General features: G+C 45.4%; 1 protein-coding gene and 1 pseudogene across 2 annotated transcripts in view; one reads left to right on the plus strand and one right to left on the minus strand.

The window, feature by feature from the left end:
* Positions 1-125: 125 nt before the first annotated feature.
* LOC111841283 (intersectin-2-like) overlaps positions 126-17341 on the minus strand; it is a 45543-nt gene continuing 28327 nt past the window's right edge. For both annotated transcript variants that reach the window (XM_072702490.1, XM_023806914.2), the window contains exons 17-39: positions 17088-17227; positions 15557-16401; positions 15151-15275; positions 14601-14770; positions 14355-14475; positions 13731-13915; positions 13244-13299; positions 12693-12859; positions 12518-12563; positions 12162-12283; positions 11860-11956; positions 11563-11754; positions 6637-6758; positions 6284-6390; positions 5765-5948; positions 5245-5343; positions 4608-4775; positions 4162-4374; positions 3782-3903; positions 3580-3662; positions 2406-2489; positions 2112-2285; positions 126-1640 (exon numbers count right to left, since the gene is read on the minus strand). In XM_072702490.1, the coding sequence (XP_072558591.1) occupies positions 1483-1640; positions 2112-2285; positions 2406-2489; positions 3580-3662; positions 3782-3903; positions 4162-4374; positions 4608-4775; positions 5245-5343; positions 5765-5948; positions 6284-6390; positions 6637-6758; positions 11563-11754; positions 11860-11956; positions 12162-12283; positions 12518-12563; positions 12693-12859; positions 13244-13299; positions 13731-13915; positions 14355-14475; positions 14601-14770; positions 15151-15275; positions 15557-16401; positions 17088-17227 (3780 nt within the window). In that variant the 3' untranslated portion in view covers positions 126-1482. The remainder of the gene's footprint in view (positions 1641-2111; positions 2286-2405; positions 2490-3579; positions 3663-3781; positions 3904-4161; positions 4375-4607; positions 4776-5244; positions 5344-5764; positions 5949-6283; positions 6391-6636; positions 6759-11562; positions 11755-11859; positions 11957-12161; positions 12284-12517; positions 12564-12692; positions 12860-13243; positions 13300-13730; positions 13916-14354; positions 14476-14600; positions 14771-15150; positions 15276-15556; positions 16402-17087; positions 17228-17341) is intronic.
* LOC140581192 (uncharacterized) lies at positions 7335-9962 on the plus strand (annotated as a pseudogene).

Genomic DNA, 17341 nt, shown 5'->3' on the forward strand with positions numbered 1-17341 from the left:
CTTTCATTCATGTTCTACAATTATCTTCCAAACTGTACTTGGACATTTCCTCTCAAGACAGCCCTTTATGGCAAACAGGAGATTCCATGTGTAGGTAAAAAAAGCCTCCGTTAAAAACACAGACATCGTTTAAAGTTGGCCTGTTTATGTCATTCTAAACATGGAAAGTGTTATAATACAGCTTCCACACACAAACTATAACTTACATTATTTACAATTCAGATTTAATTCAGTGCAGCTAACATTAAAAATGATGATGTATGTGAGGCTGTGAGAAACAAAATATGTTAATTTGGGAAGAAATGAAAGCATGTAGGAGCCCTGTTGCTGAGAAAAATTAAATAACCTTCCATTTCCCCATCCCTTTTAAATAACAAAGCATTCACCATGACATTCGATTCAAACACCAATAAAGCATCAATGTCTACTCAAAGTTTCCAGTTCCATTTTCATGACCACCAAAACATTAAGTATTTGTTCAAAAGCAAAAAGAAAAAATGCAATGTCTATATTTTGGTTTTTGTTATTGATGTGTCTAGCTGTAGATTGAATTCAAATGTCTGTCTCTTTCATATAAGGTTCAGAATTATCTGTTTTAGTTTCCATTCATACCTTTATGAATTAAGATTTTCTGAGTGGAAATGTTAAAGTCATAATATTTTAACAGTGGAATGCATCCATAAGCAATTAAGGAACTGTTAGTTAAATCCACATGAAGCAACATAATGTCTTTAATAGTAAAATGTAATGAACTTCGGAGTGACAATATGTTTCGGAATATTTGTATGTGCTGTGGTTTGCTGACACTTTAACCAAATAATGTTAGAGGAAACAAAACAAAAAACCTATTGACAATTACAAGGTAGTGTGATTCTTGAAATAAACTTAGTTTTACCAAAGTCCTGTTTAGTATTCAGCACAACATGCACTGCATACATCCATCTTGCTTCCAGTGAGGGAAGATTTTTCTTAAAACATTTTTTAATATTATTTGTTCCTTGGTAAAGTTGGTTTGTCTCACAGGTACCCAATTTGTAAAATTAAAATAAGACATTGACATAATAATTTTTTTTTCTGTTTTATAAACAACTGACGGGAAAAACAAAATCCTGAGATATTACCATATCCAGTGGTAAACAATTATCACAGTCCCAAAACGGCTTTCCTATATTTTGCATGTGTGTCAAACGTCCACATTTTCAGAAGTACTTAGTAGTCCAGACGGTCTCCATCTACAGCGCTGGCATAAAGGTCTCAGCTCACAAACGCAACCTGGCGAGTGACCGTGTCGGAACCACGTCCGTGCTGGAGCCGGACTGCCCATGGCATCAGCCTAGAACCTGCTCTGCTGATACTTGCCGCTGGTTCCGGTATATCGGATTGAGCATCTCGTCAGGAAGCCCCAGCTCTGTCCCTTTGTCTTGGGAAGCGGGGTGGGGGTGGGGGTGGGGGGCATATAGCATGGCACCGATCCACGTCGCCTCATTTGAGAGATTTTTGGTCGAACAGCTGCAGGTCCAGGCGCACCCATACCTCCCCTGTCGGTACCTCGTGCAGCAACAGACGCCGTGTCGCTGCTCCCTTGTTTTCCAGCTCTTTCTTGATGGTGGCCACAGGAACTTCGGTGCGGCCCAGGAAGTCTGATAATGATACGGGCGATCACAATGACAGCGGTCACCACCAAATGTCAGTAATACAACACAGACCATTGTGGCACAATGAAAGAATTTAAGCAATGAGGGGGAAAAGAAATAAACAGTCAAACACAAAAGAAATTATCTAGTAGAGGGGCTGCAGTGAACCTGAAGTATATCCCTGGGCATAAAGTAGAGAACGCAGTTCACCTGGGCGTGTTCTTGGGCTGCAGGAGTAACCCACACAAATACGGAGAGAATGCGCAAACTCCACACACACAGAGCCAGGGGGAGGATATGAGACCAAAACCCTGAAGCATGAAGCCACAGTGCTACCCCATGGGGAAACTCAAAATGGCAAAAATAATACACGTGTAATAGACGCAGACTCTAATTAATTCAGCACATTAAACATCAGAACTGTTCCCAAGATGAGTCGACATGTAAAATAAACAAACATCTGAAGAAAGGACTAACCATCAGGGGAGAACTGGTCCCTCTCGAAGATGGTGACGCACAGAACATCCTGGTACAGGTCCTTAATGAAGAACTGACAGTTGAAGTTCCACTTGGGGTTGATTGTGTCATTTATTGTCCGGGAGGTGAAACACTGTGCCCCCATGGTAACTTCGCAATATGGATTACTCTTTCCTGGAGGGAGAAGGCCATCAAAAACCCATTAAACCCAACCATCGAGCCATACGTGAGGTACAAGGCATTAGGGGGTTGGCTGTTGGAGTTCCGGGGAGCTGAGATACATTTGACCCTCACCATTGGGTTTGCAGGGCTTGAGCTCTGTGGCCTCCAAAACAGTGACCAGCAGGCGGCCGATGCCACTGGTTTTCAGGGAACGAGCTGGAAATGCAGACAGCAGGTGATGCATGAGTCAAAAGACCAGGGACCAATAAATAAGAGAGATGCAAGGAACTTCCAAGGAACTGGCAGAAATAAGATGCAGCAACTGAAAAAAACTATACTTAATGGGGCACTGCATTCCACAATAATAAAACAGTCTATGATAGGGTTATCAAAATCCGACAAGTTATCCCCGATAAGCCAATAACTCTAGCTTCGTAGTACAGGCCATGGGTTGAGAAGCTACAAACTCAGACCAAGATTTAGTTTTTACTAACCAGTTCAGTAGTCTGACTGACTCTTTATGCCAGGGGTGTCCAACTCCAGTCCTGGGGGGCCAGAGCCCTGCACATTTTTGGGTTTCCCCTCATTTAACACACCTGATTCAACTCCTTGTGCTAATTACCACACAGCTCTTGAGCTGAATCATTTATGGTGGAACAGGGAAAGAACTAAGCTACACAGGGCTCCGGCCCCCCTAGGACTGGAGTTGGGCACCCCTGCCTTATGCTCAACTGGTTGGAAGAAACACAATCTTGCTCTGGGGGTTTGTAGCTTCTGGACGTGAAACACTGTCTGAAGCATGGGTTTTGGTTAAGGTTCTGAAACACTGAATAGGGTAATGAATATAAATTGGTCCCGTAGAGGATTTTTTTTTTTAATTTTTATTTATATATATATATATATATATATATATATATATATATATATATATATATATATATATATATATATATATATATATATATAATGTGTGTGTGCGTGTGTGTGTGTGTATATGTATGTATGTATGTATGTATGTATGTATGTATGTATGTGTGTGTGTGTGTGTGTGTGTGTGTGTGTATGTGTGTGTGTGTGTGTGTGTGTGTGTATGTATGTATGTATGTATGTATGTATGTATGTATGTATGTATGTATGTATGTATGTGTGTGTGTGTGTGTGTGTGTGTGTGTGTATATAAAATTAAACAGGAAAGGGAAGGCAATTTTGTAGACAGATGAATAAAAACGTTACATAATCAAACTGGACTGAAGGGTTATACTAAAAGGTAAACTGCAGAGAATTAAATGCAAATAAAAGAGTTCACCTTGGTAAGCCTTCTCTCGCTTCTTCTTCTCAGTCTCTATGAAATGTTCGGAAGCAGCTTTGATTTTCTGTGCCCAGGCCGTTCTGATTGATTAAGCATGAAGAAACACCTGATCTGTTACCAGCACAGGACACCAAGGGAGTCTGCTTCCTTGCTCAGTTCTCCTTAGTCTCTTCTCCGACTCCCTTCCTTTCCCACTAACCTCTCATTGATGTTCTCCGTCCTGAGAGTATAAACACGGTCGATGTGGGAGATGTGGAAGATTGGCTCATCGCTAGATGGGTCGGAGGGCATCTTCACTAGAACTTCATTTAGAAACACGGGCTGGTTGGAAAGAAGACCAAAATCGGGCCATATACACTCATTAAAGTGGACGTACACGCAGGAGAGAAAGCCTGTAAAAATGAGCTAAACATATAACTAAGGAAGTGGCACCTCTTTCTAGAAAGTTTTACTCCAAATTGTATGTATATGGAAGTTCATTTAATACGCAATGTATGATTCTGTGCCGTAGATGTAACTGTCTGGTATTGCCAGGCCCCCTCCATCACTCCCCAGCATAAAAAAAAAAAAGTGTCTCACGTTCTTGTACATCTTGAACTGCATGTTGCACTTGGGACTGAAGAGCTTATCTGTCCCTGACGAGGTGAACTGCTTCACTGCTTGGGTGAGCAGCAGGAAGTCGTTGAAGAGGAAGGCGTATAACTCCTTGTTGCTCTTCGTTTTATAGACCTTGCCGCTGTGCAGCAGCTTTCGGGGACCCAGGCAGTTGGTCAAGGAGTTGAATATCAAGTTCTGTAGGGAAATGGAACAATTGGAAGAGGACAGAAGTGTGACGGTGTCCAGTAAACTGTAGGAGAGCAGGAAAAATCCAGACCCCAACACATAGTAGGATTTACTCCGTAGACAACTTTGTTAGAGGCTGTGCATGTATACAGAAACATTTGTTAAGAACTTCAGGTGGGAATATTGTCTATAGCCTGGGTTTTATATAATCTTTGTGATATAGTTCCAGTAGACGTCCTCACCTCAGTGATGCCTTCACACTGGACATGGCTCTGAATCCACTCTAACCTGTCAGAGTTCTCCTTCTCCCGGACCCCCTCGTTGACCTGCAGACAGAGCTCCTCGGCCCTGTCCAGAGCCTCCCGCAAGTGTCCGTGGTCCAAGTGATTCTCTGGAGTGTTCTCGAGGATCTGCGGAGCAGGAGATTTGGAGATAAGTCTGGGGCCTGCCTAAGAATGAACTCTGTCTTTGGTCAAGGACTGTGGAGGACAGGGCAGAGTAACGTTACTGGCAGTTTGATGTTATTCAGGTACATCCACCCATCCCAAAAAGATTATAACTGGTGCAGCATGTTTTGTTCCAGTTGACATCCAACATTTCACAATACTCATACTCACTCTTCTGCCTGAAGTTTTTGCATTTCATTGGTATTTTACTCCAGCAAAAAGGCACATTCCGTCTTGTATTTGCTGACCGTGATGGACACAACCATTACCATTTGGTCCCCAAAGGAATTCTCACACGAACGGCAGCTTTGGCTGGGCAAAGTCATAGCTAGCTGCAGCCCGAATTCAAGGCAAATTGGATGAGGCTAATTCGTCGTGTCTCCCACATTGCATGCTGAAGGAGGGACAGAGGGTGACACTGCGCAGGACTTACGTTCTTGATGATGAGTGGATAGCGGGTGATTCTCTGCATGGGCTTCAGCAGGAAGCTGGACAGTGGCATGCCTTTACACCGGTGATCTGTAGCGATTTTCTGAGAGCGCGAGAGAGAGAGAGAAGACTTAGGAGTCAGAAACCCCAGTCTATGTCCTCATCCAAAGCGCCACTCCAAATTTCAGTCTGGGTGCTTCGAATGAGTGGAGTACAGAGGTCTCATAGTACATAGTAGTGGCCCACAAGATATCTTAACTGATTTTCATATCTGGCCCAGAGACTAACCTTTTTGCTCTCATTAGCTTTTATTCTTGAAAGCCCATTCCTAGAATTATGTATTCATATTTTCCATTATGCATTTCATCCATTTAACATGCCACCTCCTTTTCACTGAGGACATTTTGGCCGCTGCTCGGAGCCCCTTACAATTCTCCCGCCTATCGATTACCCCGGAACAGCCATAAACTATAAAGTATCTACCCCTCCCATCCGCTCCAGAGCTGCCGTCCACCATTCCTCACCTTGAGGAAGTCCTTGAACTCAGGTTCCTTGTCGGTCTTCTGCTGCAGCAGGGCGGCACCGTTAAGCTGGCAGCTGCAGAAGCGGATGTAGGCCTGCATGTGCGAGAGCTCCGAGGCCAGGATGTCCCCGATCATCTGCACCGGCATCTTCTCGCCACCCGTTTTCTTCCTCACCCTCAGTGCCCTGCCATGCACAAACACAATGATCGAAACCGCAAAGGCCGTCAAGCCCAGTACCAACTAATGTCTTCCTAAAAGCTCTGATGAATTTCAAAAACAATGCACAGAATGCTGGCCAGTCAGTTCTTTAATTGCAACAACCGTACAGCCTGTTTTGTTATTATCCATCGACTGCGTTGATAATTCCTTTTCCTGGGACTTCACTATGCCTCTGACATTAGCTGTTGTGGGATACGATACTGCAGTTCATATTCCTAGCGCAAGGTGGCAGCATCAGATCACATTTCATTCCCAAGAATTTCAGCTACCAAGAAGAAACAAGCTTGTGGAAAGACACACTTGTGAAGCTTGGTGTTGGACATAATCAGGTCCTTCCAGTTGACAAAGATCATGGCCATTTCAACATCTGTCAGGCGTCCCGACTCAGACATGGGCTTGTGAAACACCTGGGGGGAAAAAAAATGAGAGGAAGGCATATTTGGAAAGGGTTAATAAAAGTTAATAAGGAAGAACAAAATGTTGGGGAAAAAAAGTTAAACACACGTTCCGGCACATAAACCTACAGTCAAAGACCTATACATGAGATCTATGATGAGAAAATAAAAACTCAAAACTGCAAATGCTTAAAGCAGACTGTCCATCACACAGGAAGCTGTTGCAAAGACCCCACAGGGACCCACTGCGAGTCATACCTCCAGGACCAGCTGAAGGTCAGCCATGTATCGCTCCTCCGTCTCAATGAGCTCGTGGATGTAGCCCTGTCGCTTCCTCTCCTGAGGACTCATGGTGTCCAGGCTGGTCAGGTCGGCACACCCTGCAGGGTCGGGGATGGCAGGGGTGGGGGTGGGGGTGGGGGGGGGGGGGGGCAGCCGCGGTCAGCAGCTGTCTTGCGTGGCCCCAAACATGTGGCTAAAGCACTAGCCGGAGAAGCCGCTACCTGGAACTGTCGCTAAGTCACTGCGCGTGAACAACCCTCTCATCCGTCTTACCTTTCGCTGAAAATTCAGATCCACGTCGACGCTGAAACTCCATTGGATAATATTCAATACGCCTTTTTGCATGAGCCTCATCCCCAAGCCTTAAAAACCGCATCCCGTTTTCCTTTCTCGAACCCATTTTGCCCGGGACTGTAAGCATCCTAGTGCTTAACTTCTTGAACAACCTGGTCCTTACGGCATACATAGACAATATTTAGGTATGTTGTAAAATCCACTGTTGCCAAAACAGACATATGAATCTGCATGAACAAAACCAGAATCACGCTCCCATGGCTGAGTAAGCGATGACTCAACGCCGCTAGACACAGCCAGCATGGAGACTAAACGTTATCCCTGCCATTATGGAGAGCTGTGTCATGATACATTATTCACATATTAATTAGAGGCCTGATATGCTCATTACATACATTTTCGTTTGGTTTGTAACTGGATCACAGCAGCTGTTAGTCAAACCTAGAAGTCCTAGCACCTTAATTTCCAAAAAAAATAAAAAATTTTACTCTTACAGAAAATTTCAGAGTACTATTCAATACACACACACACACACACACACACACACACACACACACACACACACACACACAAATACTAATAACCAAAACCTCACAATGACTTGCAAAACAAAAACAGGTGCTTTTAAAACAAATACTTTATTTTCAAGATATATGTACATATTTATAATTTGAGGCACAATTTCAAACTAACACAGCTTGGGAACATTAACATAGAAAAACTAAACTTGACTACTGCCAACGCACTGTGGACAAATTCCTCTTCTCAGTGGGGTCAAATGAAACCTCAGACTGCATAGACTGTTTAAGAATTAATGCAAGGGATTCATTTAAAATGCATCTCTCTTGCCAGCAGCATAAACAGATTGCATATTTGCATAAACAGAGCAAACCTTTAATTGCTTGCAAAATGTTTTCCCAAGTAGAGGATATTTTTCAGCTGTTAAATTCCTTATTCAGGCATTTCTATGCCTTACTGCAAGTGATCACACATACTGAACACACATAATATCACACAGTCATCCATTTTTTTTTCATTAAACTGTACTTTCATGTAAAATAAAATAAGTCAATACAACTATAAGTTAAATCTGGGCAAACCAGGTTACATTCAAAATGCTTGTAGTTTGACTACAAAGTGACGCAAAAGTGATGATTTCTTAAACAGTGAGGCACGGAGAGTAAAAGGCCACACTTTATAAACCACCAAATCTGCCATTTTTATCCTTAACAGAGTAGTGATTCTCTAGCATGTGTTCCAGGAACATTGTCAACACGTGAATTTACCTCTGGCTAATATGTTACTTTGGCATCGACCAAGTAGTCAGCAGGCACCATGCAGCAGGATACATCTAGGGAGTTTTGTGGCCCAGGGTCAAAAAAAAATTAATCTTCTAGCACCACATCCAGGACATTCCATCAAGCACGGAGAACTTGCCCAAAAGACGACTTTCAGAAATGGACTCACAGGATTCATAAATCACAATTAAATTTCAGAGTCTAATCCCTAGTGACCAAAAAAAGAACTAGCCATTTAACTTAGCCCATCTAACATCTGAATTTTATTAATAATCAAATAATCATCGGTATATAACTGCAAGGCAGATTTTCATGAAAAGACAAGTGGGCTACGCCTCGTGCCTGTGAACAGAAAGTTGCCGGTTCTAGCCCAGCCTCAGTACATCTGCGGGTCCTGGAGCAAGGCCCTCAACAAACCCCCAGCTCCCTGGATGCTGTTATGGGCAGCTGCCCTTTGCGGCCAGCTTGCCGTCATCTACAGAGAGCAAACTGGGGGAGACGTAAAGAGAATTTCCCCATGGGGCTCAATAAAGTATCAATTATTATTATAAAAAGAAATGTATCTTTGTTATCACTAGCTTTTAAACTTGTTAGAACCTGGAAACTGCAGAACATGTACTGTTAAACACCAGCAGGCCCCGTTTCATTGATGGTTTTGCATATAATTACCTGAATTAACCACTCATCTTGGTGGGGGGGGCATTTACATTGATGTTACCTCCCTAAGGTCACTTGAAGCAAAAAAATGATTATAAACATTTCCAGTAGTATGACAGATCAGCTGAAATTCCGCTGAAAATTCACAGCATCCCGGCCCAAAACCGTCAGGTGGGAAAACGGCAGCCACTGCACCAGGGCACTGACAGGGCAAACCGAAGTCCACCAAAGTCCGCCGTGAGCAAACAGCGACTCGAGGACCCAGTGCTTTGGCCGTAGAACGGCTCACCGACCCCCTCATGAGGAAAAGACCGCAACCGGGGTATGACTGCCTGTTTGGATACCCTTCCATTCCATATACTATAACAAAATAACACTCAAAATACATAACTACGTGTTAAGCAACAAAAGTTTCCCCCTCAGTCTAGGTATAATACTGCTGTATGATAACTACTCTATACACTATACCCATATATACCCACTCTATACACTATACAGATGTATTCCCACTCTATACACTATAACCATATATACCCCCACTCTATACACTATAACCATATATACCCACTCTTTACACTATAACCATATATACCCACTCTTTACACTATACAGATGTATACCCACTCTATACACTATACCCATATATACCCACTCTATACACTATACCCATATATACCCACTCTATACACTATACCCATATATACCCACTCTATACACTATAACCATATATACCCACTCTTTACACTCTTTACACTATACCCATATATACCCACTATTTACACTACACAGATGTATACCCACTCTATACACTATACCCATATATACCCACTCTATACACTACAACCATATATACCCACTCTATACACTACAACCATATATACCCACTCTATACACTACAACCATATATACCCACTCTTTACACTATACCCATATATACCCACTCTATACACTACAACCATATATACCCACTCTATACAATATACCTATAGGCATAACACAGTACTTAAAGTACTTAAACAGCCAGTGCCGGGTGAAGCCCATGTGTCGCTATAGACAAGCCTCACCACCAGGGCCCCCTTGTCTGCCACAAAGTGATACTGGCTGGCTAAGGCAGCGCCCCACCAAAAGATACCAGCACTGAGCACAGTACTACAGCTAAAGCCATGGGATTCTGTGGAGGGAGAGGGTTTACTCGTGGGGTGGCCAAAAAAGAAAATCTACCAGTGGAAAGCATGTGTTTGTGTACATATGGATTCATACTGTGAACACACACACACACACACACACACAAAAACATTTATGCAATTACCCAATGGTACGCAGCCCATAGTTGAATAAGCTACGAGTAAAAGCAACCCTGAGCTTTAAAACACCTTTGCCTGCACAATTTATCCCAGACTTTCCATCGGCACAGTAAAATTCAGATGCAACTGTCAGTGAGAGACGTTATAACAAACAAACAAGAGGCAGGATACTCAATCGCACTTATGGGTAAGAAGCCACTTTTGAAAGAAAAATATGTTTTAAAAGTACAGTATTAGTTTGTAAGATAAAACATCATGAATGACTATGACCCTACATACACGTCACCCACCTTCACACTCTCCCAAATAGCGGTTTAAATAAGCTTTATACTTTAAATATGATGTCAGCATCACCCACTGGCATTGTAATTGCTTTGCATCATAAGCGAGAACAATTTCAAAGACTAAAAACATGAATATAAAATTACAGAGGGGGGCACTTGCTGTTGGACTGCTAGGTGTGTGGGACCTGCTTCAACACACGAGGAAATAATAATAATAATAATAAAATGAAAGCAGAAGTAAAAGAAAGTGAATTTGATGAGAAGGCAGGCCCTATCCAGCGAGGAAGCATTAGCATCTAAAGAGTCTCTGAGCAGCTCTGAGAAGCTGGGGAGGAAGAGGCAACGATACCGTCCTACAAGAACACAGATAGAGGGAAAGATGGAGGGAAAGGTGGGAGGGAGAGAAGGGAAAGATGGCAGGAGAAGAGTGTAAGGAGTGTGGACAGATGGATGGAAGGAGAGAGACAGACGTTAATCAAGCACCTCTTCAAACATGATGTCTTGAAACTCTGAAGCACAACTCTGAGAAGAAAGCTAGTCCTAATAGGGCGATGGCAGAAGAGAGACTATGAACGCTATGTGTATCTTTCATGTGTATCTTTTTTTTATGAAGACATTTGCCAATATCAGGTAGTATTTTTCAAACTGCCCTACTTCACATCACCAGGTTCCCATGAGGTCACCAATGAATCATTTCTTAGCTGTGTTTAGGTTTCTCTTGCAGCACAAAACTACTGCAAACTCTGATTCATCTTTGGACACAAACCATTTCCGATCAGAGAGTCAGACCCAGGCAGGAACCCAAAGTCAGCCTTGGTAGAGCTACAGTCAGCAGGACAGCAGACCTTTGAGAGACCCAGACAATGCCGGCAACCCTGTAACGTGGGTCAACTTTTACCCGAAAATCACTTTCCACCTTAAATTTTGGAACTACCGCTCTCTCCTTTATTGCTAACAGCGTGAAACACTAGGCTACAAAGTCAGCAGCTTAAGACATTTGCAACTATCAACAAGACAAAAAATATTATTTGGGAAAAAAAAATGAGAAAGGGAGTCTTGACTTACATTGTTGACTGGGATCGGACTCCGTGGTCATCTTGACGTAATTGGTGGGGAACAAGCCGACGACGCCATTCAGTTCCCCCTTCCACCAATCAGCATCATCCTTGTTCAGCACATTGATCAGCTGACCTTTTGAGAAGCTCATCTCATCCTCGTTGCCTGCCTTGTAGTCGTACATGGTGATGACCTGGCAAACTGAGAGCGGAGATAGAGGGAACAGCCAATGTGTGTGAAAGGGCGTTATGGGAGATACAAAAGGAGATCAGCACAGATCTTGGCACATGTTGCTGCTGATCTTACTTGGGACAGGAGCTGGTGTGGACTTCCCACTGGTGGGGCCCAGGAGCTTGACGTGGGAGGCGGGGAACCACCCGCTCTGGCGTTTTTTACCCCTAGCCTGGACAGATACAAGACAAGAGGTTCCTCATCAGGACATATATGCCAACTTAATTCAGGACAAATGCCTCTGACCTATGAGAGACCTGCAACTCAACTTCAATGCCTCCTCCCAAACACAGCCCAGGATTAAACCTCATCATGGGTACACAGGGCGTCCTCCACATTTACTAACATCACCATCATGACAACACGGGTCCACAGACCTGCAGAACCCCTTGCCACCACCCAGAGGGGTTCTTGCCCTGGATGAGGATAAGCTGTCCTGGGGCCAGGCTCAGCTGCTCCGCTCCGGTGGCAGTGTACGCAGTCGTCACTTGGGCAACCTCTGTCATACACATTCAAACATGAAAGCAGATGCGAACACGCACATGTGTTCAAGGCTGATAGAGCTCAGCAGCGTTCAGCACCGGCACAGACTATCTAACACAGCTGTGTTTCATCTGTATACAGGACACAGGCTAGCTGGACATGCTCTGGCGTCGACGGAAAGGCAAAGGTCAAGGTGTGTGGAGGCGGCCGGTGAATTTCATGGTGACACTTCGGGACCCAGCATGCTTACCTGGCTTTCTGCTGGCTCCACCTGACTTTCCCGCGGTACTATGTGTCTGTAGACAGACGCACGTTGGTAGACGTCAGAGTAGCAAAAGCTAAGCTGTCATGATTTATTACTTATAGACAATCAACTTTGCAGTTTAAGCATATCTGAGAAAAGTCATTCACACATGACAATTTACTTCAGATTCCTTTGGCTTTACGTAGTTGGAGGGGAAGACTCCACTCTTGTCTCCGATGTATCCATTCCACCAGTCCCCTTCTCTTTCCGTCACAACGATGGTGTCTCCTTCGTTGAAGGTGAGGTCTCCCTGCTCTGGGCTTTCATAGGTGTATAAGGCCACATACTCTGATTGGATGAGACAAGACAGAATTGGCCACATGATTTTTAAACTGCCACAAAACCTGCCTTACGATTGGATAGAAAATCAACGGTCACCAGCCAGTGAAACGGTGGCCTTCCACACCAGATTCAGTCAGACCCTGTTTCAAGGTTACTTCTGACATGCTAGCAGGGATTCCAGTAATATCAAGATGATTAAAAGGTACGCGAGAGAAGATAATATGCTAGATTTCAGATGGACAAAGTGAAGAGTAGTGACAGCCCAGGGGGACGAGAGGCTCGCTAAAACGGAATGTTGGGTACCAAAGCCAGACACACTGTATCCAAATGCGCTTCTGCTTAATTCATCTTATCTTTTCATTCAAATTCTTGCCTGGAACACAAACTTACCCTCTTGTAGAGTATTGTCAGGGCTATCGAACTCATCCACAGAAGAATATAGGGGTCTGGAAAATAAAGTAAAAAAAAATGAATAGGTGATACTGCTCATAAGTATTTTTCAATACATAAAGAAAAAAAATCCCTTACAAATTGATCTCATATATCTCTCTCAATACTACAAGCACAAATACATCACAATAGGATTCATAAGTATTGGGTCAATCAGTCAAACCAAATTTTCTATACTAAATCTAGCACATTTTCTCAAACATGTCACAAAGGCGGGGATTATTTAAATTACTCCTAGATCCCTGCCCCCAAAAACAAATCAAATACCACTTCGGTAATAAATACCTAGAAATATGGAACTTAGAATAAGGAAAAGGTTCAGTAGATGACCACCAGTCCCCAGGTGGCTGATAGGCTTTGGTCTGAGCAGAACAGCGCGACGACCCCTTCTGGAATCTCCCGAGGACCCACCAAGAGTGTCACTTACTCATTCCGGCTCACTGGCGTGACGTAGGTCTTGGGGAACCAGCCCTGCACTCCATTCAGCTGCCCCAGCCACCAGTTTTCCTGCTGCTCCAGCACCGTGATGATGTCATCCTTGGAGAAGTTCAGATGGTTGTCCGTCTTGGCCGTCCAGGAGCACAGCGCTTGCACCTGGAGGCCATTCGCCACCTGACCATGCAGAAAACATCTCTGTCAGCCGGGACACCACTCAGGAAACAAGATCTGTTAACATGAAAGTTTACCCACTTACGAATAAATCTAGAAAAAAAAGTGACTTTTTAAATGGGTCCCCAGAAACAGCAAACCTGCTCCTGATTGTTGTACATAAATAAAAAAAAAGCATAGTACAGAACAAAATACTGCAGTGGCGTGCAAGAGAATCGCAGAAGCAGGGAAGGCTTCTGAACAGACTTTTCAGATGCAGCCATGCAAACAGGCCACAGACTGACTGACACATAAATACACATCGGTGATGCTGCGGCATGCAGTAGAAACACAGAAACAGAACATGACTGGTCTGGTGGGGCCAGTTCTGAATTCGCACTCAAGACTTATTCAGATGCAGTTATGGTATTCTTCAGGTAGGGGGCGCTCCCGGCACACCTACCTGTCCGTACTCCATAGAGGCAGAGCCTGGAGGGTGGGTGGGAGTGAAGGCGGAGTTCTGTCCTGCCCCCCCAGGAGCGCTCTGCGCTGCCGGGAAGGTACTGGAATTAGGCTCCGCCTTGCTGAAGTGGGGACAGACCCAGGAAATTCAAACGGTCAGTGAGACCCTCATAAATATTCAGACGTAACACAGGACATAAGATACTGGTAGCAGGGGAGATTACTGGACACCGAGGGGCAACATCACCTCGCAGAGACTGAGGTAGATGATGCGGTCGGGGGCATCAGTGCCTGCTTGCTGCTGGCCGCAGATTCCGGTTGACTGTGTTTCTCGACGTAGCTCTCGGGGAACCAGCCCATCTTGCCCTTGTAGCTGCCATACAGCCAGCCCTGCTCGCCCTCCGTCTTCTCGTCCACCTGCGGGCTCAAGGCAATTAGCCAAGGGCTACCACAGGACGCGCCACACAACGCACATGGGAGTACGACCCAAAACCAGGTCACGACTGGCCAGAAAACACCCTAAAACATCTAATATATGAAAGGAGAAATGTACCATTAATAAATGAACAAGAACGTCTACATGTTTATTTATTTCGTCACAGGGGCACTGGCACCCCTCTGTCCTCCCTCCCCCAAAACTGCCCCTTGTTGCACTTTGTGGTGAACAAAAGGACACTGGGATCTAATTATAAAACACCCAAAAAGGATTCAGAAGAAAAGAGCTAATATGACACCAGAGCAATGATTGTCACCATAACATTTCACTTATGGTACAAACAGATTAACACACTGTATACCTCAATTAAGCTGTCCGCGTCGAAGGTGAGCTCGTCCGCGTTCCGTGCTGTGAAGGGGTACAGGGCTCTGTAGGTTGTCAGGGAGGCCGATTTCCTGTGTGCTGACTTGACGGGTCTCAAACTCCCTGCAACGACAGGGTAGAGCCATGGTGTTCCACACTGTCAGTGAGTCAGCCGCCTCAGTGTGTGACTGTCCTTCTTAACGCTGTGTCACTAATGACGCAGCGCAGCTATTGAACCAGCACACGACATCTTGGGTCTGCTGACGGGACACTGGCATTTGGAGGCTGATGAAGATATTGTACAAACGCCGCCGCTAATAGTAGCCTTACAGCTCTGAGACTGTGATTTCTCATGGCATTTCCACACCTCCCAAAGGGAGCTGCATCGAGGCCATAATCCTTACCCTTTCGCTCCTCTAGGCCCCTGATCAGGGCTGACAGCTTCTCATGAATGTCTGTCTTGCCAAAATTTTGCTGCTGCTGCTGCTGCTTTTGCTGCCGGGCCACTTCCTCCCGCTGTCTGGCCGCAGCCTCCTCCTCCTGTTGTTTTCTCCTCCTGTCCTCCTCTCGCCGTCTCTCCTCTTCCTGTTTCTTCTTCTCCTCTTCCTGTCTCCTCCGCTCTTCCTCCCGTCTCTTCTGCTCCTCCTCCTGTCTCCTCCGCTCCTCTTCCTGTCTCCTCCGCTCTTCTGCATCCCTGACAGCAGCTATCTGAGCCCGCTGACGTCTTCTCTCTTCCTCCTCCCTCTCTCTCTTCCTCTCCAGCTCCTGCTCCTCCTCCTTCTTCCTCCTGATCTCCTCCTCCTGCCACCTCCTCTCCTCCTCCTGCCTCCTCCTCTCCTCCTCAAATCTCTTTTTCTCTTCTTCCAGTCTTTTCCTCTCCAGCTCTAGCTTCCTTCTCTCCGCCTCCACCTTCCTCCGCTCCTCCTCTTGCCGCCTCCTCTCCTCTTCCTTCTGCCTCCTCTCCTCCTCCGCCTTTTTGTATTCCTCTCGCCGCCGCTCCTCCTCTAGCCTTCTCTCCTCCTCCCTCTTCTGGGCTTCCTCCTGCCTCCTCCTCTCCTCCTCCTCAGCGGCCCGGCGGTTCCGCTCGGCCTGCTCCTGAGCGGCGCGTAGTTTGGCCTGGAGTTCACGCTCACGCTCTTCCTCCTCCTTCAGCTTGGCCTCCCGCTCCTCCAGGGTCCTCCTCCGCCGCTCCTCCTCCTCCCGCTCTAGCTTCTCACGCCACTGCCGCTCTTTTTCCAGCTTGGCTTGCCTGTGAATGACATCATGCATCACATGGAAGCTGAATTTGACCCAGCACCACAACGCAGCCCTTCAATCACGTGATGCAGCTATATTTTCTTTAAACAAACAAACAAGGTCAATTGGATGCTTTAACTGAAGTTTGCCACACTAGGTATGTAATTGAGGTTAAAATTGTTCTTAGCCATCTGACATGTTCTGACATTATGTAGGTGATGTGTTGACCCACTTTAAAATGGAAAAGGAATAAAAATTGCCCAACACACATTCACTAAAATACCATTATGCAATGATCAACAGCAACCCTCTTTTATAACCTGTCAGTGGGAACTGCTCACTCAGAAAGAAAAAAAACACTTTTATTGCTTGATAATTTATGCACATCTTTTTTTTTTGACTGAGTGTAAATCCCACCTCTTCTTCCTACATTATCCTGCTAAAGCAGTGTTCCTCAATCCAGTCCTCAGGTACCCCAGGACGGTCCATGTGGAGCTCGGAGGGAGAAAAACATGGGCTGCCTGTGGATCCCCGAGGACCGGATTGGGAAGCACAGTGCTAAAGTGATATTAAGAAGCGATTCAGGACAGGTCAATCATCACTGCAGGGAAACCAAACCTGGCGCCAGGACGGCCAACAGAAATGTGAAACGACAACAGAGCGTGCAGGAGATCATGCCGTGCAGGAGGCCGGGCTCACCTGACGGCCTCCTCCTCCTCTCTCTTCCTCCTCTCCAGCTCCAGTTCTCGCCTCCGCTGCAGGTCGCATAGCTTGTCGGCCTTGGCCTGCCGCAGCCTGTCCAGGACCTGCTGTTGCTTGGTCTGGATCTCCCGGAGCTCCTGTGGGAAGGGACCGTACCCACACCGCCATTAGCGCAGAGCACCAAAGCCACACCGCACACCACCGCTCGCCACACAAGGTACAGACACCAGACCCAATTCAGGACACACGGG

Source organism: Paramormyrops kingsleyae, chromosome 19 (genome assembly GCF_048594095.1).
Source record: "Paramormyrops kingsleyae isolate MSU_618 chromosome 19, PKINGS_0.4, whole genome shotgun sequence".
Taxonomy (NCBI): Eukaryota; Metazoa; Chordata; class Actinopteri; order Osteoglossiformes; family Mormyridae; genus Paramormyrops; species Paramormyrops kingsleyae.